The sequence below is a fragment of the Lathyrus oleraceus genome, chromosome 1 (genome assembly GCF_024323335.1).
Source record: "Lathyrus oleraceus cultivar Zhongwan6 chromosome 1, CAAS_Psat_ZW6_1.0, whole genome shotgun sequence".
Classification (NCBI taxonomy): domain Eukaryota; kingdom Viridiplantae; phylum Streptophyta; class Magnoliopsida; order Fabales; family Fabaceae; genus Lathyrus; species Lathyrus oleraceus.
Genome location: NC_066579.1, coordinates 389,859,278 through 389,885,073, shown reverse-complemented (window position 1 = coordinate 389,885,073; position 25,796 = coordinate 389,859,278). Strand labels below are relative to the sequence as shown.

Here is a 25,796-nt window from a genome sequence, read left to right as displayed (position 1 = left end):
TTAATCTTATCATTTTCTTCTATTAACGTAGAATTTATTTTAAATAACTAATTATAAGATGGATTTGTTACCTCATGATCATGTTTATCATAAGATACCTTTAAGCATACTTCACCTTCTTTGTTGGAAGAGGATTCTTCCATGGTTCTCCCTGAGGTTGACTCTTCTTTATTTGTGGAGACTTTGTTTTTTCTTTCGAAGATTAGACTAGACGATGCTTCACATACTCGCACAGATGAAGTTCTTTAATTTGATGTTGAATCTTCTGAGGATTCTTTAACTATTGAGTGTGGTTTTTCAAAGGAAACCATGAGAGTTGTTGAAAATGATTCTTCAAATCTTAAGCTTATTCCTTCATCTTTAAGAAATTGAACTAACTCTTTCAACTTTTCTATGATTTCATCCTTCTTTTATTTATCTTGAAATTCACAACCACTTCCATTTTTCAATTTAAGGATTGGATTAGATATTCAATTCTTAAATATTAGATATTTGTTAGTAATAAATGTTCTAATATAGTTTCTAAAAAAATTCTAAATTTGGAAAATCATTTATAAATGAAAAATTCATATTCATCACCCCGTGTGTTAAAATCCTCTTGTTTAATACTTGGAGAAACTTCATATATCATTTCAAGAGTATCCCATATTTCCTTGACGGATTTGCAACTATAAACATATAGAAGCTTACTATCATCAAAAGAAATTACTAGAAAATTATTGGTTTTGAAATCAATTTTGAATTTTCTATTTTCCACTATGACCCAAAGGAAATCGAGTTTATCTACTACCACTCTAAAGGCCGCGGTGGATTGGTCACACATGTATCCAAGACCGAGTTTACACCTAGGAGGGGGAGGGGAACTGACCCTTGGCCAGACACGACCCTAGTGACATCCAATAGACTTAAAGGGAATACCTCGTAAATTCACACAAAGTTCTAGAGCTTTTCACTCTGAAGCATACAGACTCACCTCATACAATACTAAAAAAGGTAGACCGATGATCGTGTCCAGACGTGTCTGTCGGATGATGACTGCAAGTGCATAATCTATCATGTAGTTTTAAAATATTATCGAATCCACAAAGACTAATAGTCAAACTAATGTTACCTATTGTTGCAGTGCAAATCTAAGACTAAAGGTTATAAGGCTATGAACGGGTAAAAATACTAATTTCTAAAGGTTTAAAAGTTATGATAAAACGAGCCCGAAATATGGATTCCATGTTCCTAAGGGCTTAGGTAGAACTCGGGCACTAACTACGACTCTATTACGTTATGTAGAAAATATCGACTTAAAGGTCCCGTCTCACACTCTGGCGCTATCGACAAAGACCACACCTCCTAACCACAGGATTTTGCTCTCGCTCGCCCGTTATAATTAGAAAGCATATTTTGAAAGTAAATGAAATCCTAAATGATGCCTAAAGCGCTCTCGATGTTTTTAGGATCGATGCTTAGTTTCCATTATTCGGTTCCTTCCTTACACTCTCGCGCTATCAGACTGAACCTTGATTTGTTCTTCACTCTCGTGTCAAAACAATAAAATATACATTTGGAAACTAAAGCCAGAACATAATTAAATCATATATTCGCGCCTATTATTTCTACTGAGTCCCGTCGATAACGACGATCCTCATACGCCAGACTCAAGATAATTTAGCAAGGCATGATATTAATTGAAAACAACATGATTAAAGTATTTAAAACTGAGAATAGCATGACATGCAAGTAATGAAAAGCAGTAAAGCATACAAATATTAAAAGCGGTAAAAAAACCTGAAATTACATAAAATGAAACTTGAATCAAATTGAACTTGAAAATGGCAGAAAGCTTGTTCTTGATCCAAAGTACAAATGATACAGAAATTAAAAGGTGTGACAATCCCTCAATGTGAGTTATTGTCACTTTACAAGTAATTTTCTTCCTAAAACTAAGAAGAAATTTTGACAGAGCTTCCGCGCAAATTCGATGGATGACAAACACTCCAAAGATGGCCCTATATATAGAGTTCAGACCCCTGACAACTATTTTAACATGCAGACCTAGTGGAGGGAGTGGCGGTTGAGAAACTATTGGAAAAACTGCCCACTACGCAGAACTACCTTCTGCATGATAATGGCGAACGCCATTAGGGGAATGGTGAACACCATTCCTTCAATACTTAAGTGACGTGGCATGCATTAGAGATGGCTAACACCATCTAGCAGGTGGCGAACACCATCTGTTCAGAATGGCCAAATCCAACTCTTTAGCTCCTCTTTAGCTCCTTTTCGCTCCTTTTCCGCAAGGCTTCCAAATCTCCAATGAAATCGGCTAACAACTGCAAAACAAATAAAACGGAAGTAAAAGGCGATAAAATACATAAAAACATAGACATACAACATGTGAAATAAGCCTAAAAACACGATACGATTTTTCGTTATCAGCCGACATGGATACTCCAATAAACATATGATCTTTCCATCCTTGAGCATCTGATCCGGTTGAACCAACTCCCTCGAGATAAGCAGAAGAAAGTGAAAATGCTTTATTCACTACAAAACATTCTCAAAAGATTGTGACATTTCCCCAACAAAAGCGGTTGTTGGACATGTGACTCCACACAAAAGAGGGGGGAGGGGGGGGGGGCATAAATTATGGATTTCAGAAAAATGTTAGTATGGAAATGTTTCTGTCATTATTAAAGTTTGAAAATGTTTTTGATAAAAACCTTTTTAGATATAGCAATGGAAAAATGAAGTTTTAGGCTAACTTCCAACCAAACAAAAAACAATAGAGAGAAACAGTTAGTTTTTATTCCAAACAGAAACTGGCAGAGAGAAGCGGTTAGTCTTCTTTCCAAATAGCAGATTGAAGCGGTTAGTCTTCCTTCCAAACAATAACTTTAAACGGTTACTCCTAATATTAAACTGAGAGTTTATACGGACTTATCTAAAACCAAGATGAGCTTTTGACAAGGATGAACTCATGAACTAAACCAAAGTTTTGATCAGGATCACCATGAACCAATAAAGTTTTAAATAAGGCTTATCTCAAAACAAAACAAGCTTTTGACCGAGCTGATCTTTCAAATCGAATTGGGGTTTTAAGCTGGATAACCACAAACCAATTTGATATTTTAAGTCAGGCTTATCTTGAACCAAAGTAAGCTTTTAAGATGGCCGAGCTTACCGATCGAAACAACGACTTAATAACCTAAATCCCCAAACACAGCTTTTAATGGGTTTTACTTTTAAACTCAAACAAACATTCCCTTAAGGATAAAATATTCAACCAAAAGAAAAAAAAACACTCTTTTGTGAACTTAAAATAATGCCCCTTCTAGAATACAAAATTCCTCACATAATACGGAAAATTTCTCGAAGTGCTACGGTTAAATTTCAATTGAGAGAAAGTGAAAAAAATATTTTTGAGAGAGAGAGAGAGAGAGAGAGAGAGAGAGATTATAAGCTCAAGTTTTATGGATATAAAAATGAGAAGGGAGAGACCTCTATTTATAGAATTGAGGTTAGCACAAAAAAATAAATATCCATGGGCCAAAATTTAGTGTGCCAATCAATTGGCTCAGTGCTATAATTGATTGGAAGCCTCAAAATTAATTGATTATTGTAGCGGTAAATTCATGACCATCAAGCTATGGATAAACTTAACGTCAATTAAACCAGAGTCGCCACCGCTCTTTTATTGTTTCCAAGGGAAAAGGGAAAAGTACGAACAAAACCCAAAGATAAGAAGTTTTTAAATCAAAACTAATAAAATGCTAGAGATTACAGGTAAGGGGGTTGGTTACACAGAGGGAAGGTGTTAGCATCCAAAGTATCCTAGGTACTCCTAGGGAACCATTTTTTGTGTGCATGTGTATTTTTGTACAAAATGATATTTTGCAATAAATAGAGTGGAGGGATGAGAAAAGAATTTATTAATTATATTTTTATGTTTGAAAAGACCTTCGGACTTGTGCCTACGTACGTACCAACATAAAACGAGGGATCAAAACCTCTTAGTTCGTGGTAACAATTTCAAAGTGGATGCATTGCTTTTAACAAAAATTAAGTTTATCAAAGGCACAAAAGGCCTAAAAAGTTTGAATGAGTGTTAGTTCTTTTTGTCTTTTGAAATTTTAAGTCAAGTGTAGTTAAGTTCATTTACAAGTTTGATTAAGAAAAGAGTTTAAAAAATTCAATGGCATAAGGCCAAAGTTTCTAATTTGCAATATGGTCTAAGTTTAGAAATCACAAACAAAGAAGATTTTTAAAGGAGGGAGATATTTGAAATTAAAAGTTAAGAGTTGAAAAGATCTGACCAATGAGCTGCAACCCAATAGACAAGAATGTCATATAGAAACCAAATTTCCCTTGGACTTTAGAATCAAGAAATATCAATACACAAATAGTAAGATGAATACCAAGGCATCAAATAAAGATAGCCACATCCAAGCTTAGAAACTTCATGATCTTCTTCATAATCTCTCATGCATCAGATGAATTCAAAGATAGGCACCAGACACAGGTTTAAAGTAACAACTTCAACAAGATCATGTAGCAGATGAACTCAAATGGGATCATAATACTTGCTTCAGATGAAGTTTCAATCACAAGCACTTGATTCCATGAAAGTTGGCATTGGCCAAGTCCTTTTGCATAGGGAGTGTTTCCTAATTCTAAGTCCAATGTCTCAGATCAAATCCAATAGTCCACACAAATGTCTTTTAGGGTTTTGTTATTATTATGTACATTAAGGTCAAAAGACCACAAACACAAACAAGTATATACAATCACAATATAATCACAAAATGAGGCTCAAATGAGCAAAGTGAAAATGTCATTAAAGTAAACAAGTTGAATGGTATGAATAATGGTAAATGAATAAATACTTAAAATTGAAGTGCATAAAAGTAAATGACTTGAAATTAAATGTTAGTTGTTAGTTGTTAGTTGATTAGAAGTTAGTATTGCTTTTGCTTTGTTTTGTTTAAGTCATTCTTTGGAGAACACTCAACCCACTATTCACAAGCATGGATCCTTGAACCAAGACATCTTCCAAAGGAAGTAAAAAATGCCAAGTTTCCACACAATACCATGAGAGAGGGGAGACTTACAATCTCACTTACTAGAATGCTATGCCTTTTTGTGTCAACAATTTAGCGCTATGTTAAGCAATCGTAATTGGACTTATGTAGAAGTTACAACTATTTGAGGCCGGGCAATAGAAATTTTAGTGTTAATGCATGTTAGAGATATGGTATTATGAACCATACTCCTAAAACATACCACACTTAAAAAGAATATGCAAAAGGGGTGGACCTAATCTCATCCAGACTTATGTTGATTTTGAAATCAACTAGCCTTAGGATATAGAGACATCATAGGTCCATGAAATGAATGAGAAGAGAATGGGATTGAGATGAAGAGGGATGTGAAATGGAATCAACACAAATTGGTCAAAGGAGGACTTTTATCAAATTAAAATCATTCATTCATTTTGGGAGATGAAATGTATATTTCATCAATCCCCTAAATCCAATGATTTTAACTCAACAAAGTCAAATCAACCTTGACCAAGGCCCAACAACACAAGTCAAACTCAACAAGTCAATATCAAAAACTCAACACAATTTATTTTACATTTAAACAATTAAAATCAATTAAATAATGCATTAAATTAAATTATGGTTGGTCAAAATCCTAAAACCTCATCAAAACACCAAATAAATGTCCATGAGATTTATCAGAGGTCAAACAAGGTCAAAGGACCTTGGAAAAAAAATTCATTAATTTTGGAAACTTAAAACTATTTTTAAACAATTAAAAATATTCACAAAAATAATTAAATCATAAAAAATATTAATAATGATCCAAAAAATGATTTTAATTCAGAAAATGAAAGAGGAATTTATTTAAGTTTTTTGGTGAAACTCTCATATTTTTTGGATCAATATTAAAATTAATATGAATTAATGAAAATAAACCAAATAAAATGAAAAATTAGAAAATAGAAAGAAACGTGGACCACTTGATCTCCCTCATTAATTGAGGTGGCAGATCAAGTGGCTGATAGCGCGCGTTCCATGGTGGATACAAGTCAATGCGCTGCAGGGATGGTATGCAAAACAAGGCACGCGATTACAACATTTGAAATGGATCCAATGGTTCAGATGAATGCCAACACACCACCGGAGCCAAAGCTCCAGTCTCCTTCTCCGTTGAGCTTCACCGGACTGGTTCACTCACAACCATCACCAAAATTAAAAAGAAGGACATGAATTTAAAGTAAAAATGCTCAGGAGCTCGAATCTGACCTCAATTTCTCCTAACTCCAAGTATATTGAAAGATACAGGGAGTTGAATTTTGAGGTGTATGATCTGAGTTGCTTTGATTTGACCTCAAAGCAACTCAATCTTGTTGCCTATATTGGTAGGACTTCAGACAACCAAAGATCAAGAAGAATTATGGAGAATTGAGTGAGAATCAAAGAGATGAAAATTTCTGGAAAATACCTTCAATGCAGGTCTGTATTCAATCGATCTTACTCTTGCTTGCTATTGATCTTGCTCTGGACAATTGATGGAGTGGAATTGGATGAACAAAAGGCACAAGACTCTTAGAGTTTTGAATCTCAAAACATTGGAGATTCAAACTCAATTTCCAATGAAAATTCTCAAGATTATCCTTTGAATGAAATGGTTTGAAGGTTGGGAATCAAAGCTGGCGCACAGGATCCTTCATTCTGATGGCAAGGGGTTCTATTTATAGCCATATGGATTGATATTTGCACACTTGAAATAAAGATCCAAAAATAGAAATGCATATTACATGGGTGCATGAGCGTGTGATAGGCCCATGTAATCATTACTTATGGTCCATAATTGAGTGCAAACATTGTTGAGGTCATGTTGGAAAGCTATGTAATTGTGTATGAAAGGTTCAAGTTCACTTATGCCAAATGATGATCCAATGTTCAAGCCATGCGCATGTCACTCTTATCTTGTCCAAATGGGATGAAATTGGACTTTTTGGAAAGGTTAGATCACAAGGAACAACTTTCATGTTGAATAATTTTTCATTTGAAGCTTGGATCTTGATTAATTTTGAGGTGGATGTTGGGAAAATCAAACATGTCAAAAAAAATTCTAAGTGTCAAGCCATATGTTCACTTATTCCACCTTGGCTAACTTTTTATGTGAGCTTCAAATGAAAACGGTTCCTTCATAAAATTTGTAGCTATCTCAAAGTCCTTCAAAATGGTTACAAATTTTACCTCATTTGGATTTAATATGAAGGAGTTATGCATTTTTGAAGTTGGGGAAAATCACATAAAAGTTGAATTTGCTCTTCCTACAAACATAAAAGTTGAATTATACATCTTGAATTTGATTGTTCAACTTGGAAATATTTCATCTCATAAAAATTGAGCAAGTTATGGCCTTGGGAAGTTGACCTCCAAATTAGGGTTTAGACAAAATGACCTATAATCTTTCACCATAAAAAATGACTTTCCAAGAAAAGCTAGATCTTTACCTCAACATGAAATTTGTTTTTAATGTCATTTAGAGTAACGTTTCTCTTGGAATCATTTTCATATGACAAAAGTTGTAGAAGATAGAGCCTAGGGAACCCCAGTTTTGATCAGATGAATTCCTCTGGTCAACCACCATGAACCAACTTGCTAGATTGCCATTCTCTTGACTTTTGGGACTCATGGAGGATCATATATGCATAAGATGATGGAATTTTAAGTATCCCTTGAAATATTTGATCAATTGGTGAAGAAGCTTGTTGAAGAAGTTACACAAGATACCCAGATGAATTAGGGTTTCCAAGGTAAACCAACTCCAAACTCTTGATGATTTCTTGATCAAAATAACATGTGAAGACCATGGGGACTCATATATGATGCTTAGAGTCATAGTAAACCAATTTTTGATTGAGCTTCTTGCCTTGAGGGTCTTAAACCCTAGATGTGAGCTTGATAGATCAAAGGTGAGCACATGCCCTACCTACAAAAGAGTTAGTTTATACAAAGACATATTTTTGGTATTTTGGTTAGTAAAGATGATAAAATAAAAATTATGATACAATCAAATATGCTTGGTGATCTCTCCCAATGCAAACCCAATGAATGGAGGGTAAGGAGGATGCCAAGATGTGATCCCAATGCCAATGCATATGATGAGATAACATGAGGGATCTTAGGGTTAAAATTGGGGTCTTAAAATTACCAAATCTCAAAAAGAAAGAAAAGATACAAAGTCATTGCACTTCATTAAGATGTTTTCCTAATCGCTTATGTACAAATTTTTCACTGACCCAATTGATTGGGTATAAGTGCCAATCAATTGGACAATTTAAAAACTTGTCCAAAACTATTATGACAATTAATTATTCAATTGGCACATATCTAAAACATTTTAGGGATATTTTATTTAAGAAATAAAGACTTAAAAACTTTTTTAGTGTGTGTGTGAAATAGCCGTATAACTTTACGAAAAATCTGTTATGTTACGAAACATGGTTCACTCAGATGTGTATGGGCGAGCTTTCACTTTCACGCTTTGAAGCTTCAAGTTTTTCCAGATAATCCAATCATATAGATATTTGTTTGAGTATTCTTGGATATTAGGCTTGGTACGTATTCAAGTTGAATTCCTTCATCAAAGGATGTTTGTAGTGACTACCAAACCCTAATTTGTCTGCTTGCATCTTTAACCGTTTGTCATACTTGATTGACTCAAAATATACTTTAAGTTGTTTAAACATCTTTCCCTTTAAGTTGTCATCATCAAAAGCAAAATTTCAAAGGCAAACCATGATAGTCCTCTTTAGATTTTATCACTTGTCTTGAATGCCCATGATAGTCTTCTTTAGCTTTGATAACTTGTCTTGAATACCCTATAAAACATGTTTCCACGACGGCCACACGGTCATCCAGACTCTAAGTCATAGAAGCATTCTCAAGGTCCAGAGACTTCAAACCCTTTTGAGAATCTACTAAAGCTTGGTTCTTTCTCACCACTGTCCTTATCATATGAGTCACCTGATCGTCCAGAGATCCAATAAAATTGAGGGGGGCCAAAGCATCCTTTATCTTAGTAAGACAAGTACAAGTTATCTGTATTTCCTTCCGATACTTATCCCGTTGAAGCCTCAGACCATGAAAACTCTCTTCCAGCCATTGTTTCTCAACTCGTTGTTGGTCAGACCAAATAGCTTCATAGTGACCAGCTCCACCGAGGGCCAAAGCGACAGAGGCACACTAGGTATACCTAGATAAAGTCGTCAATTCTTCCTTCGGGGCAGACCCGAACAAGTATGCCAAATACGAGCAATCATAATTTTAAGGAGGATTCTGACAGTCCCTAGAGGAATGTGAGCCTGACCCCGTTAACAATGGACATACTAGAAGACCCATCATATTCTGCAATCTCGAAAGAGTATTCAAAGTAACGCCGCTCCATGTTGGTCATATTCCATTCTTTATAATCCGGAGTTATAGTCTATCTGTTATCCAATCTGCACATAATCATTGTCAAAATAAATATGTCATGAACTAGTAGATTGAATACAAAAAAGCCTAGAGCTTTCAGAACTTACCAAAAATAACTTGTCTTTCTTCCTGGGAACAAGCCTCTATCAGCAACTGAATATCAATGAGACTTTGCAGACATGTCTGTCCGGCCTCCTCTGAGGGGGTAACTCCCTCGAAATAACCCAGGTGGTGGATGACGCTCATAAACTGTTTCTTATAATATAGATTTTCATCATAAAATTCCTCTTCTTTATATACATATACCCCGTTTCCATATAGAACATGACTCTCCGTCTAGTACTTGGTGAATATCTCGGTGCATCTATGAAATTCTAGTTAACAGACTTCCGATGTCACAAGGGTTGTTATGACATCCAATTCTGCGCAGACAAAAATTATGCAGAACTTAAAAAGTAAGTGCAGTAAATAACACAAGTAATTGTTTACCCAGTTCGGGCCAACATGACCTACGTCTGGGGGCTACCAAGCCAGGGAGGAAATCCACTATTAGTAGTATTAATTCAGACCTTAAACCAACTGTTTAACCCTATCACTTAATACTTACCCAATGCAATTTCAATCTTACACTAAGATCAGAGTTCCTACTCACTCCCCCTCAATCACCTCAGTGATTACTACCTTTAATCAATATTAAAGACAATTATGAAGTCACACTTCAAACAACCCTTGATTGTGCTTAACAGCTTTAATCAAGATACACAACACTCACGCTTAAAAGCTTAGAGTGACACAACACTTACAACTCAATGAACACCCTATACCAATGCAATCATCTACGTGATAATAGCTTGGCTTACAAGATACGTCTAATACAAGACACACAAAAATACAGCAGTGAAGTATGATGGACACACTAAATCTTCGCGCCTAAAAATCCCCAGTTCTGAATGAAGGATTTCCATCCTTTTATATTGCAGCACTTGGGCCTTGTACTTGTATTTTCCTGAAAGTTAGGTCACGCGAGTTCCCCTAAATTCCACATCTAGGTTACTAACAAATATGCTATTTGTTAGGTTCATTAATTGTAGCTTGGTTGTTGGTTTCCTGGATTTTCTCTCAGTTGTTGAATCCCTGAAGAATAGCCTGAGAAAAATGCTGAAACAGAAAAACTAAACAACCTACAATATAGCATACGCTGTCAGGAATGAATGTCACAACATTCAGTTTGACATCCAAATCAAGGACCATATGCTAAGTCTGTTTTTCCTGAAAATAGACTGTACAAGTTTGCTGAACTGTACAGGACCAATCTGTCCATACCTCAGTATCAGCGTACATTAATAAATGTCAAGACATCCAATTTGACATTTACACAATTAGCCTTATGTCAGGTCTGTTATCCTCCTGAAGAACAGACTGAGATACATACTGAAGTGTAGCAGAAAACCACTCTGCCTATTGTTCAGTATATGCTGTCAATGATGAATGTCATAACATCCAGTTTGACATTCAGACAGTAGGCCTTATGCCAGGTCTGGTATTTCCTTGATAACCAGACTGAAAATAAATACTGAGTTCTAATAGAACACCAACTGTTCTATTCCTCAGTATCTGCTGACAGGGATGAATGTCATAACATCCGGTTTGACATTCCATAAATCCTGTATTAGCTAATCCTGCAGTATACTACTCAAGTATGTCATGACATCAATCAAGACATCAGAGTACAGCTAGATATTCTAACATACAATGCAGTCAAACAAACACCTCCACAGCATGTCATGACATCAGTCAAGACATTAGAATCCAGCTAGTGTTTTACCATATAATGCAGCCAATTAAACACCTACAATCTAACCTTCACTCTGTCACCAACAAATTCAAATCATAGCATGAGCTTTTGGGTGGATAGAGTAACAAAAAATACGATCTTCGAAAGGATGCAACTCGGGAAGAGTCCCAAAGCCCCAGATGACCGACTCTAGAGAAATTAACCCTCTACTCTGCATTCGAGTCGCAGAGCCACACCAATATTTAAAGAGATGAAAGAAAATGATCATAAAAATCTTACCTTTCAAATATTCACACCAATATTTATAGAACTTCACTTATACCCAACTTGGTGGATGAACTTGTGAAGGATCCATCACCAGATGCTTAAAGACTTTTATCTCAAAGGCAATGAAAGGCGGGCAAAGACCCAACATTGAAAAGATGCCCTCTTAAAAAGTAATGGAGAAATGACCATATTTACTACATATCCTTTCACCCTCAGTTGGAGCCAAGACACCCCAATTAGATGATAAGCTAACTTCAAGAAAGGATCTATCGAAACTACCATTTTTGGCAAAAGCATAAATGGTGGCAGAGCAGACAGGATTAACCCAAGAAGATGGAACATTCTTTTGGGATTTACGAGTGCTCTTTTGTGATTTTTTTTTACATATAATGCACTAAGTTTTTAGATGCAAGGAAGTGAAGTATCCAAAGAAGAAGATAACCTCTAAATTGAGAAATGACTCAAAGAAAAACAACACTGACTCTTCAAGAGATATACTCTAACATGCAAAAGGAAATAAACTTTATCTAACATGTCAAATCTCTCGTACACAATACTTGAGTATTTTGGTTCCCAAAAGTCATAATGATGGCATTTCCGAAAATAAATTTGAAGTATGTAGCATTAAATGCATAAATCTCCAAGAAACTAAAATGTTTCTCTTTTTCTCTTCCAAAGACGATCAAGAGAGTGGTCGACATCCGAGGCTAACGTAACAAACTCTCGCCTTGTTACGCATAAGCAATGGCTTGGGGACAACTGTTCTGGTCCGACCATAACAACCTTGACCAACCACCTTGAAGGAATTTAAATCCCTATAGAAATCTTCTTAGCACACGAGGACTTTCCTTTTTGATGATCACAAAAAGGTTACAATTGTCATCACATCTAACGACTCTCTGCACTTTACTCCTAAAAAATAGCGAGTTTGTTTGTCCCTCTCTACTAAATATTGAGAAGGTTCCAAACTCAGATAACAAGTTTCAAACTCAATTTAAATTCACTTTTCTTTCTCACATACTGACTTGTGCGTTTGAGTACTAACCTTGTAGGTCAACCCCCTCTCCATTGCGCCGAAAGCTTAAAACTGTCGTTACTTCTGATCCTCACTTTAGTTTTGATTCTAGTATGGAACACGTGTTAAAATAAAAATAAATAAAGACAATTCTCAAACACCACTTATATTATGAAAATAAAGTTCACAAATAAAAAATACATAAAATATATTAAAGGAACATTATTACACAAAATACATTCGATTTTTTTCATGAATATAATCCCTCTTACCTATGTTTAATCAATTCACCTACCTATGAAATTAATAACATCATTATATAAATTAAAAAATAACAAACTGAACTTCATTATATAATTTTATAATTTTTAATGTGTATTATTATTTTTAATTTATAATCTTATACTATATAATATCAACAATAGTCGAATCTTCAATTAAGTGAAATCGACTACATGGATCAAACTATGCCATAATGTTATATATAAAATTATGTTTTTATCCTACTTGTTAATCTCAAGATCTTTTTTTAATAGTTTCTCTTACAAATTTTTTAAATCTTTATCTACCTCTAGTTATCTGACAACTTTTCACCTGATCTATTTTTCTTACAGCAGAATCACATGTCTTATCATTACATGTTAAAGCCACATAAACCTATTTTCTACCATTTTTTCTACTATTATCCAATCCAACATTATCTTTTAACTCATATAGTCTTATCACACATGCAACACAATATCGTAATATCTTATACATTTATTTTATTTTCGTATTAGTTCTTCACCGTCCAACATTTCATCTCATACAACATCGCTTGTCTTACGACTGTTAAATAAATTATTCTCTTCAGTTTGAGTAGTACTTTCATGTCACATGAAATCCATGAGTTTTCCTTCATTTTAACCATTCAGTCTGAATTTGATGGTTTACATCTTCTTTTACTACTCCATCATTTTGAACTATGGATCTAAAATATTTAAACCAAGTAACCAGTGGTATGATATCATCTTCAACTTTCACCTCTGATGACAGTCTATCATTGCATAAATTTAGCCGAAGAATCAGATCAAAACAATTTAAAGATGAGCTAAAATGAAGAAGGAAGAATAAAGAATGAGGAAAAAATAGCTAATTATGAACAAATTGGACTTAATGAAAATTTGGGTGAAAAGGGAGCAAAAGAGGCAACTTTCGGGAAAAATCACGTACAACATCGCACACGTGATAGGATCTTAAAAATTGCATCGTGCGTTCGATGCAAGTCATCACGCGTGCGATGGTCCCCTGTTCTGGGCTTTTTCTGACGCATCAAATCCATTATGAGCTTTTTTTAAGGGGAATTTTTGCACTTTGATAAGGGTTACGAATTTTGGAGAGTAAATCATAATTTTGAGAGCATCAAAGGTGATTTTTAGGGTATTGGAAACCATTGGAGGTCATTACTTCAAGGGAATTAATATGCTATTTTTATGTATCAATTATGGTATTGTAATTTGAATTATGAGTAGCTAAGCTCCTCTAGGTTAGATTGTATTAGGACGGATTTATTTCAGTATTGTTGGGTAATATGTTGATTTGACTTTGTATGAACCTTTTTATCTATAATGTCAATTCAATTGCTTATTATTCTTAATGTTTTTTATGTGAGATACTCTTTTAAATTGATTTTGGGCACATATGGAATACTGACACTTAACCTATGTATTGGACCTAGGGAAATTGTTGAACTTGCATTGGTTGAATAGGAATAGGAGACTCCAAGTAGTGGCATAATGAATTAATGTTCTGTGCATCGTCTAGTCCTGCTTACGCTAATGGACTAGGGATAGGAAGCTCAGAGTAGTGATTAGTGAGGGATCGGTTATAATGACTATGTTAATTTGCTGTTGGGTTATAGTGATAAGATAATTCATACAAGACATCAAACATGAAAAAAAGAGAAATTGGGGAATCTAAACATAATCTGACTGCTTTCATAATTTTTTTTAAGCTCTTATTTACTTTTCGAATTGCAACTCGACCCCCCACCCCTTTTACTAGTTTTTATACATTGCACATCTTTTGTCTTGTTAGAAAGCAGTCCATGTGGATTCGATCTTTTTATTACTACGACATTATCAGTACACTTATCGAGAAGTCATCAAGTTATTGACGTTGTTGTTGGGGACTATTGATATCCTAATAAGGCGACGTTTATGCAACATTTTATTTTTAATATTTTTTATTTTCTTAATAATCATAGCGCTACTGAAATATTTGTTTGTGTATGCGCAACTCAGGATCGACATTGACATTGTTTGATCCAGAAATTGAAAGAACCACATGTGCTATTCGGAGAGCAGTCGGGGAACCAAATATAGCTAAAGGGATCTCAGTTGAAGATCAACTTCTGATTTATTCTCTCTCTGAAGAAAAGTAACCATGGCAACTATACCACCTCAAACTATAGAGGATTATTATAAACGAACTGATGAAGGACAGGTTTCGAGAGGGTTTGTACCAGAAATCCGTTTGACGAGAACGCGATTAGAGACCCATGTGAGCATCTTGCACGCTTATGCAAAACAACTTCAATGTGCAAACCAACAGATGTCACTAAAGACAAAATTAAGTTGAGGTTGTTTGGGTTCTCATTAATTGGAAGGGCTAAGGATTGGCTACTTTGCCTTCCAAATGGAACAATTCGTACTTGGAAGGAATTGGAGGACAAATTCCTAGAAAGATTCTTCACTACTACTTAGTTTACCGAGTGCCAAGTAGAAATTGTGCATTTTGAACAGTAGGAAACTGAGTCGCTTTATGACTAATCGGAAAGATTCAAACTTTTGTTACGCAGATGCCCAAATCACAACATGAATAATATGGAACAGATACAAAATTTTATGTAAAGAATATTTGTAGAGGATATTGAGAAGAGTCATATGCAAAAAGAAGCATTCAAAAATGTTGAGGATTGAAGGAGTTGTGATCTTTTGAACTTTGACTTCAAGTGTTGACTTTTTGGTCAAATCTCTTGGAATAAACTTGTGTACTTGGACTTTTCTTGCATTTCAAGGTACATGGATGATCATATGAACTCAAAATAAGGTGTCCTTGAATGTATTTTGATTAGATTTCTCAAAGTTTGAGGTAACTTGTTGAAGAAGGCATGGAAATAAACACATGAACCTTTGACTTTTCTTGAGAAATAAGCAACAAAACTTTGAGATACTCTTGATCAAAATGAGATTGAAATATGCTTGAGAACCTTAGAGATCATGTTTTGAGAGATAAGCCTCTTGAGAATCAATGGTTGAACACACTTTGACTTGAGGAATCACACAAACCCTAGATGAGGAACTCTGCTTGATGCCCTTGATAAAAGTTGCATTACGCGCGATGGTCCCTTTTTTCTAGGATTTTTCTGACGTATTTTGTACGAACCTCTTGATCTATAATTCCATTCAATTGCTTACTGTTCTTAATTCTTTTTATGAGATACTCTTTTAAATTGATTTTGGGCACATAAGGAATACTGACCCTTAGCCTATGTGTTGGACCTAGGGCATTTGTTGTACTTACACTGATTGAATATGAATATGAGACCTAGAGTAGTGACATAGTGAATTAACGTTATGCACATAGCCTAATCCTGCTTACGCTGGTGGACTAGGGACGACGAGAAGCTCCAAGTAGTGATTAGTGAGTTATTTCGTAAGGGATCGGTTATAACCGTTTTGTTAATTCGTCGTGGGATTATAGTGATAAGATCATTCATACAAGACATCAAACATTAAAAATAGAGAAATAGGGGATTCCAAACACAACCTAACCGCTTTCGTAATTCTGTTTAAACTCTTATTTACTTTTTGCATTGCAACTCGACCCCTCCCCCCGTTTTACTAGTTTTTATACATTGCACACATTTAATCTTATTAGAAGGTAGTTCTTTTGAATTTGATCTTTTTATTACTGCGACACTATCGGTACACTTGTCGAGAATTTATCAACCTCTAGTTAGAAACATTTCTCCTTTTGTTAAACTTACATTTCATATAATTCTTCTTACTTCTGCTTAGACAAAAATAAGACTAGTTTCAAAGTCTCAAACTTCTCATCTAACTCCTCTATCGACTCTCCAAGTTGAATTATATTATTTGTTAAAGGCATACATCTCAATGATAGTTCTTAGAAATGTTTAGTAAGTACATCCAAAACTAAAACTAAAGTGAAAAAATAAAGATTTAGGATTGAACTTTGGTGTAATCATGTTATCCAAAACTAAAGTAAAAAAATAAAGCCTTAAGATTGAACTTTGGTGTAATAATCTTGTTATGGAAAAACTAAAATAAAAAAAGTAAATCGTTAAAATTGAACTTTGATGTAATCATGAAATATCGTTTGTCTCTCAACCTTGTTTTCTTAATTTTATATTATCACATGAATATATATCTTCACAATAAAAATTCTTTATGTAATTTAAATACAGAAACAACAATATAAAATACATTATTAAAACTTTTTCATATTAAAAATAGAATAATTTTAATAATTGAATAATATCGACGCATTATTAAGAAAACAAAAGCCGCAACAAGTTGCTTATCCGTATCCTACTAGTTACATTACATATAAAATTTCTTTTTCATAATTTTCATTTTATTGACCTATAGGAACGAACCTTGATATCTTTTGAAAATACCATATATCCTGAAATCGTAACTATGCATCGTAGTTTAGGACCATTCACTTGCAAATATTTTCGAAGATTTTAACTTAACTGTCACTTTCTATTCTAATCAAAACGAATACCAGTAGTACTGATCGTAAAATAAAACAATTAGAATGTCCTAATAATTCAATATCCCATTGATTTCAATTCTATAGGATAAATATCACAATAAGGATGAACAAATTGAGAATTATAATGTTGCTCATCGTCTGTACAAAACTAGGCACAAAATGACATGTGAAATATACACTTTCCAGAGACAATTTCACCTTTTCTATATAAAAGCAGAAGCTGTTTGTTAAATAAATGCCTTGCATCCTCTGAAAACCGAAGAGTATACCGTTTTAATCTGGTTTTATGAGAACACTTTAAAGTGATCCTTGAAAAGAAAATAGCAGTATACCGGGCGAGACTTCAAAACCTGGGACTTGCCTGCTTCAGTTTATTAGATAAAACTCTGCTCATCTACAATATGCATAATGGGTAGTAAAGTATTTGAAATCAGGATGGCAAATTTGCAACTGCCTAATCCAGTTGTGAGCAGCTCGCAGCAGAGAATTGGCTTTCTGACCTTCAAAATCCCCTTCAGGATCCCAGACAGAAACATCGAACTTTTGAAAGGCAAGGCCGAATATTGGTAGTGATAGCTTTGATGATATGTCCCTATCTTTTGAACAATTTATGGTAGTTAGACCTGATTCAAATAACACTGTTACAATTGATGTCCTTACATATACTCCCGGATATTATAGAAGAAAAAAAGGACAGTAAGACATACTCTGTGAAGATGTTGATAGGGAATGGAAGGTGATGAAACAAGCGCTCAAGTCCTGTAGTGTGGGGCCGACAGGTATTCTATATATTGGATACCTTCATAACATAAGAAGGACTAAATCATGTTAAATTAGTTATTATTATCATGTATCAGTGTTGTCAAATAGAAAAATAGCGCTATAGACAGCGGCGCTTTAATAAACCACTCTCGTCCGCATTATGTGAAGCATTGTGACATTTTATTGAAGCATAGTGAAATTTTAACAACACTGCTGTGTGCACTATAACAACATCCTAATTAAAAGTATATGACAAACATACCAAGCAAATGAAACCCAACTTGAAGGTGAAAGATCACAGCTCCGGTATGTCTTCAACTGAGGAAATTGTTCAGCAAGATCGTTAATCTGAGACAAAAATTATAAATCTGTCAAGATTAGATCGTTAATCTGAGACAAATTATGAATCTGTCAAGATTAGAAAGCAGCATAATCTCGAAATGGAATTGAACCAAAGGATAATAATGGTCTTGCCTTATCTGATAACGGTTCACGATTATAAGGTATTTCACGCTCAAAGTATTCAAATACAAGCTGACCGATAGCACTGCAGCTTCCATTCTCATCACTTGATGGACATGTGTCAGGTTTACTTCCTAGTGAAACTCTTTCCAGACCAAGATTGCTTGCATCTGAAAAGTTAGGCTGGTTCGAACTGCCATTAACTACACTCCTCGCTCCTCTTTCATGACGATAGCCACTGCTGCTATCACTGCTTGTTTCTCTAGCTGATTCGGAATCACTCTCCTTACTAGGTTTCCTGTAACATAATGGAAAATGAAATGAATCTATTGAATAGATGCACTAAAAACGTGGTTTGCCAAGTCTTGTAACTTAATCAAAGCGGAGAACTAGTGCACTGAAAAGGCTAGGATATGGCCATATCAGATTAAAAAAGGATAAAAACAGACAACAGGAAAATGATAAATTACTACATATTATAAGCTACCAACATCTATATTATTTAGTTTTCATTATAAAGTTATAGGTTAAAGCTGATGACAAATTTACTAACAGTTGATGTGACCCTACAAATTATACCAGCAATCTGTAGTTCTGTACACATTAGAGATGATTGGTTGGATTTAATTTGTATGTATTGCTAGTATAAAAATGTTTCACACATTATACTCTAAGAGGACCAATTCTCCAAGTATGTGTACAACTGAGGAGAACTCGCTAACAGAAGCATCACAAGCAACATTATGCTCTAATCAACATGACATGGGTGGGCAACAGTTTTTAGTCTATGGATAGACTAGTAAGTTCAGATGAGTGGAGGCTCTGGTAAATATCAAAGTGATATCCTTTAAGATCTTACTTCAGAGTTACGTAGTACTCACACTTCATATCCAACATGTCTATTGTGTCAGTGTCCAACACCAACATGACATCAATAAATGCGGTAAAATTCAGTTACTTTCATTTTCTCAAGTTATTACCGGTGTCAATGCCGTGTCCCATGCTTGTGCATGTGTTAGTGCTTCATAGCTTCTTAGACCTTTCTTCTAAATGCCTTAGTTTATACTGACAGCCAAAGACTACAAATTATAAAGTATAAACCTCAAGTTTTGAATTGTTTAATTTGAACCACATTTACACAACACAACAAGCAGAAGAACATCTGACTTTCCAACAACTTATCGAAGGCAAAAATAGAAAAGCTTTATAAACTATTATATAGAACAAGCTAATTCTAAATCAATAACAAACCATCAACATAGAATGTGTTTGGTTTACTCTTGAAAATCCACAGATATTCATTTGGTCCCAACTCAACTATGTGTATATTTCAAAATTTCGAATGTTGACCCAAATGTAGCAATGATAACAATACATCAGAATGTTGCATCATTAGAAAGGCACAAGCAGAAAAAGCATTTATCACAATGAAGAAAGCACTAACCTTAACCGCAGGGAAGGTTTCGATGGATCAATATAAAGCTGAATAGCAGACAAGGAGACATTGTAATACTGTGTAACAGATTCGTTACCAGACAACACCAATGGAACACCAGCTCCATATGCACTCCACTCCTTAAAAGATTCCCACAAGTCCCCAAGCACAAAATATGGTTGCAATTCTGTCTCCATTGTTTTCAATCTCCTCTTACTTCTCTGTTTATTTATACAGAAATTAGCCCAACAATCTCCCCTTTCATAATAAACCAACAACGAAAAACTAACACCGCCTTAAAATAGTTTCAAATAACCATATTATACAATTTCTTTGCACGATTAACTCAACTAAGTGATAGTTTCAAAGTAAGCATCATTCTAATAATCAATTGAATTCTTGATCAACTTAATTCATCAACCAAACTTCTCTAAATAAGTAACTCCATTGGTGGGCTAAGAGACAATGGAATCGTTTTAAACATGAGGTTCATTGCTTGAATCATGAAAATTGACATAACATACATAAACCTAACACAAAGTTCAAACCCTAAAAACTAACCTAACAAACAACTTACTAACATTAGTCTATAAAAACAATTCATGAACCAAATTCAGAGTTTGAATCTTCAAAAACTAACATTTTTCTATAAAAAATTATAAGCAAAACATTAATTTGATTGAAATTCCAAACATTTCATAAAAAATTAAGAAAATTGATCATCATAGCATGAAAATTGAAAAGCATACCATGGGCCGGTATTGAGCGGGAACAAAAGGAGTGGTGTGTTCCAAGAATTTACACAAATTGGAAGCCTCACATGTCGTCTCAAGTGAAGAAGAAACGGAGTTATCAGAAGAGGAACAAGGTCTGTTATTCTCCATCAGCGTTGATTCAAGCTCCTCCTGCTCCTCCTGCTGTTGTCTCTGTTTTCGCAGGGCAGGCGGGCAGTAAAAACGATTCTCGACGTGATGGCGGGTGTTACGACGGCCGACGATGACAGCGCCACCAGAAACCGACATTGTTGATTGCTTCCGGCGATGGTGGGTTGAAGAAACGACGTCGTTAAGATGTAGGTCACGACTTGTGAGTCCACCAATAAACAAAGTTTTATCACTGTGAAGTGAAACACAGGGTTTTAAGTTTTAACTTTTAACTTTGCTTTATTTTATTTTATTTTTAAAAAAAGCACTTTTAAATTATTTTTACTTAGTAAATTTTGAAAAGACATTTTTATTTTTTAATTTAATTAATAATTTATCATTTATTGCAGTAGTAGTAGTAGTAGTGGAAGAGAATTTAAAAGTCACCAACTTGAGTTGAAGAGGATAAAGGTTAAGGACTTACGCGGCCACAGCAGGTGTGTATCTAGAAGGCTTTGTGAAACTGAATCAACTTTTCAAATTGGTTAAGGGAGATTACTTCATGTATCCCTATAGTTGCGGAGATACGAGTGACCAGAATATGAAGAGAAGTGAATAATATTTTATTTAAAAAATCAAAATATTATAAGGTTACGTTTCACAATGAGATTCAATTAAGTTTCTCACAGATGAGATCCTAAATTTATTACTGATAGATTTAATTAATTAATTAGATTTAATAGAAATAAAAATGAGATATTAATCTTGCTTCCACCTCTTGCATAAATTTACCATTCTTTTTTATTTTAGAGTTTGTTTACTCTTAAAAATAATTAAAATGTAGAAACAATTTTAAGTCTATTTTTTTTCAAGTCTATTTAGATCTTGTGGTCACTAAGACTTTTAGACTTAATACATACAATATATACAATAAGATAAGGGAATTGAGTTTTATATTATATTTTATTTTTATTTTCGGGAAGACTTTGAAATTATAAAGTTGAAAAAATTATATATTTTACAGACGGAGTCAACAAATCAGATAGAAAAGCAAAATTGAACAATTAAACATGAAATGTCGTATATCACAAAAATAGAGGAAACAATTATATATTAGACACGAGAATAAATGAATAAGATAATATTTTTGATAGATTGGGATGCTATAAATAAAAATATATATTCTTATAGACTTAGCATTTTTCTTCTTCTTAAATTTAATTTTTTATTAGACATTTCTTATGATATTAGTTCAGTTTTTCGTATTCGCACTTAAAGCTTTTTAGAATAGTTAAAGAATTCATAATTAAGGATAAAGTTTCTCCTTCATTAGAATCGTTTGAAGAAAAAATAATCATTATTAAGGGCTATTTGTCGAATATCAACTAAACTATCTTAGTTATGTTGGAACAAGTTTGATTCTACATCCACAATCCTTAAATTTTCATGATAATAAAATATAAAGAACAATTTTGTACACTAATAATTTTATTAAGTGTGCAGAATCTTAAAGATAAGGAAAGTAGATTTTGGACTCTGGACTAAGTAGACTCTGGACAAAACAGACTCTGGATTATGGACAAGAAACTCTGGACTCTAGACAAAGCAAACTCTGAATTCTGGACAAGAAACTTTGGACTCTGGACAAAGCAGACTCTAGACTCTAGATAAGAGATTCTGAACTTTGGACAAGAGACTTTGGCCTATGGATACGAGACTCTGGACTTCAACAAATTCTAAAATAAGGTTTAAATATGAATAAGTGTTTAACTAATAGTCAACCATCTGGATAAAACAAGTCAATGCTTCTGGAATAAACAATCCAAATTTACTCTGATAACCCATGCTTCATTTTCACTAGTCTCTGAAGTCTAATCTTCAAAGCTATGGACTCTGATCAAGCTTCAAATCATCTCAAATGCGAAGCTAATATTTTAGAGAATAATGTTGAAAGAATATTCTTGAAAATAGTACATTCAAGCGACAAAATAAATTGTTTCCTTAAAGAACAAATATGTCGGAATTATTAAGGAATGTACTACCAACAAATCTCAAAAATTCACTGCTCAACCTCATACCATTATTACAGCTGTGAAATTGAAGAAGTTTCCAATTCTATCATCCAACGCTACTATTCATCATCTATTTAAAGAGGACAAGGAATTTTGAAGATGATACAAAGAATAAGAATAACAATGAAGTGTGTAAAAATAAGAACAACAAACGAGAGAAACAACAATTACAACACTCACTAGACTTATAATTTTTACTTGTATATTTTCTTAAGTGTAAACTCTCAATTTTATCGTGTGTATCTGCTTGTTTAGAAGCATTCTTGTAAACACATACTCTTTGTATTTTAACTTTGGTTAAATTTCTTGAGGGACTAAATTTAGTCTATAGTCTCGAGAAGTCATTGACAATTGGTCTTTGAGTTAGTAATCTGTTTGATAAGTTTATTAAGTCATGTGAGAAGGAAAAATCACTCCGACGAGTGGGTTGGATTAGCTTAGTTAACAGTGAACCAGTACAAAAATCATGTGTATTTCTATCATTGTTGTTCTTGTCATTGATTTGCAAAAAGTTGTCATATCTGAACCCCAATACAACCAACCTTTCTTGTATTTCTTGAACCTTCAATTGCCATCATAGCTCCGATTATGGTATTATCTTTTTGTGTCAAACACTTAACCGTGTCAGATAAATATCCATTTTTAGAAACACAGTATGGCATCTACCATCAACAATGAAATATATCAGTATTCTGCTAAACCTCCAATCTTTGATGGACAAAAGTTTATCTGCTGGAAAGATAGAATCAAAATGTTCTTCCTTGGATATGATGCAGATCTATCGGATAAGGTAATGAATGGTTACACACATGTTGTGGATTCAAATAGTTTAAAGCTTGAAAGAGACAAGATAGATGAACAACAAAAGAAAGACAACAAGAATCATCACAGATCTAGAATAATCTTGTTGAATGTTATTTCTTATACTAAGTATGAGAAGATTACAAATAGAGACTCAACTAAGTCTATATTTCATTCTTTAAGGATAACTCATGAAGAAAATGAGCAAGTGAAGAAAACTAATGCTCTGTCTTTGATCCAGAAATATGAAGCTTTCAAAATGAAAGAAGATGAAACTTTTGATGATATATTCTCAAGGTTTCAAACACTAGTTGTTGGTCTGAAAGTTTTGAATAAGGGTTACACCACATCATATCATGTTAAGAAAATCATCAGAAGCCTACCAAATAAATGGAGGCCAATGGTGACAGAACTAAAGGTGTCAAAAGATTTAAATATCATAACTCTGAAAGAGCTTGTAAGCTTTCTAAGGAGTCATGAGATCGAGCAAGAAGAGGGTGAGTCCAAGAGGAAAGGGAAGTTTGTGGCTCTGAAGTCTAAAGATAAGCCTGAAAAGACTAAATCTCTTCAAGCTAAAGAAAAAGAGTCTGAAGAAGGTTCTGATGAAGAGGACGAGTTGTCTCTACTATCCAGAAGGGTCAACCAACTATAGAAGCAAAGAAAGAAGAAGTATAGATGCTATAGAAGAATAGGTGGGTGCTCTAAGTCAACCTCTAGGCAGAAGAGGTCTAGAGCTGACAAAAAGGTTACCTACTATGAGTGTAAAGAGCTCTGTCACTACAAAAATGAGTGTTCCAAACTAAACAAAGAAAAGCCTAAGAACAAATTCTTCAGAGAGAAGAAGAAAGTGCTAATGGCAACATGTGATGACTCTGACTCTTCCAAAGATAACTATGAAGAAAAGCAAGATAACATGGCACTTATGGCTAGCACTGAAGCTTCTAAATCAGAATCAGAATCAGAATTAAATTCAGACACTAAAGAGGTGTTTTCTCATCTAACTCGTTCTGAACTTGAATTATCTTTAGCTGAAATTCTTGAAAATAGTCGGAGACTCTAGAAAAGATACAAGGATCTGAAACAGATTCATGTAATTGATTTTGGATACCATAGTGAGCTGGTAAAAGAAAATTATATTTTAAAATAAAAAATTTGATAGTTTGGAAAAAGAAAACTCTGCTCTCAAAAGCAAGAGTGAAAAACTAGAGAAGAAAATTCTTTCAGAAGCTCTTATGGATTTTGAGTGTGTCTCAAATAAATATGAAACATCTTGTAAAAAAAATCAATAATAAACAAAAATAGAAGCAAGATAGCTTCCCTGATCTATGGAGTAAGTAGAAAAGAGAAAATAGACATTGGTTATATTCCACCAAAGAATTCTATGTTTAAATCTAAAAGACATGCTGATAAAACTAAAAGCTCTGTATTCTCATTTTACTTATGGGCATAAACATGATATCTATTTTGCATATAAACCCTAGGTTTATAAAACCTCTAGAAAAACTAACCCTAAAAGACCCAAAAAGATGTGGGTACCTAAGAATAAAATAATATATGTTACAGATATCCTTAACAGTAAAGTTGGGACACCAATCATAGTACCTGGACTCTGGGTGCTCTCGACACATGATGGGAAGACGACATATGTTCCAATAGCTTGAACTTAAGCCTAGAGGTTCTGTAGGTTTTGGAGGAATTCATAAGGGTAAAATCATTGGTAGAAGAAGAATTGGTAACGACTCACTTGCCTATATTACAAATATTTTATTAGTTGAAGGTCTAATGCATAACCTCATGTCCGTAAGTCAATTAAGTGACAATGATTATGACATTATATTCAATCAAAAGTTTTGTGAAGTTGTGAGTCAAGAGGATGACTCTGTATTTTTCAGTGGTGAGGGAAAAAACAACATCTATAAAATCAAATTTTTTAATTTAGAAAAAAATGTAAAATGCCTTATGTCAGTGAATGAAGAACAATGGACTTGGCATAAATGGTTGGGTCATGTTAGCATGAGAAGAATTTCTAAGCTCAACAAACTCAATTTATT

General features: G+C 34.0%; 2 protein-coding genes across 2 annotated transcripts; one reads left to right on the top strand and one right to left on the bottom strand.

The window, feature by feature from the left end:
* Positions 1–17,368: 17,368 nt before the first annotated feature.
* Positions 17,369–21,134, bottom strand: LOC127073659 (uncharacterized). Its single transcript, XM_051014835.1, has 6 exons — positions 20,759–21,134; positions 20,019–20,230; positions 18,587–18,872; positions 18,375–18,460; positions 18,058–18,149; positions 17,369–17,973 (listed from the first exon to the last, which is right to left on the bottom strand). Exons 1-6 carry the CDS (start codon positions 21,029–21,031, stop codon positions 17,741–17,743), a joined length of 1,182 nt encoding a protein of 393 aa, XP_050870792.1. The 5' UTR covers positions 21,032–21,134; the 3' UTR covers positions 17,369–17,740.
* A 2,465-nt stretch (positions 21,135–23,599) lies between these two features.
* Positions 23,600–24,805, top strand: LOC127109476 (uncharacterized). Its single transcript, XM_051046052.1, has 2 exons — positions 23,600–24,363; positions 24,463–24,805. Exons 1-2 carry the CDS (start codon positions 23,600–23,602, stop codon positions 24,803–24,805), a joined length of 1,107 nt encoding a protein of 368 aa, XP_050902009.1.
* The last annotated feature ends 991 nt before the right edge of the window (positions 24,806–25,796 follow it).

Coding starts and splice junctions, on each gene's coding strand:
- LOC127073659 (XM_051014835.1), bottom strand. CDS start 21,031: ATGTCGGTTTCTGGTGGCGCTGTCATCGTCGGCCGTCGTAACACCCGC. Junction 18,461..18,586: donor GTGAACCGTTATCAGATAAG/GCAAGACCATTA, acceptor TTTTTGTCTCAG/ATTAACGATCTTGCTGAACA. Junction 18,150..18,374: donor AGTTGGGTTTCATTTGCTTG/GTATGTTTGTCA, acceptor TATGTTATGAAG/GTATCCAATATATAGAATAC.
- LOC127109476 (XM_051046052.1), top strand. CDS start 23,600: ATGGCATCTACCATCAACAATGAAATATATCAGTATTCTGCTAAACCT. Junction 24,364..24,462: donor TCTGATGAAGAGGACGAGTT/GTCTCTACTATC, acceptor GTCAACCTCTAG/GCAGAAGAGGTCTAGAGCTG.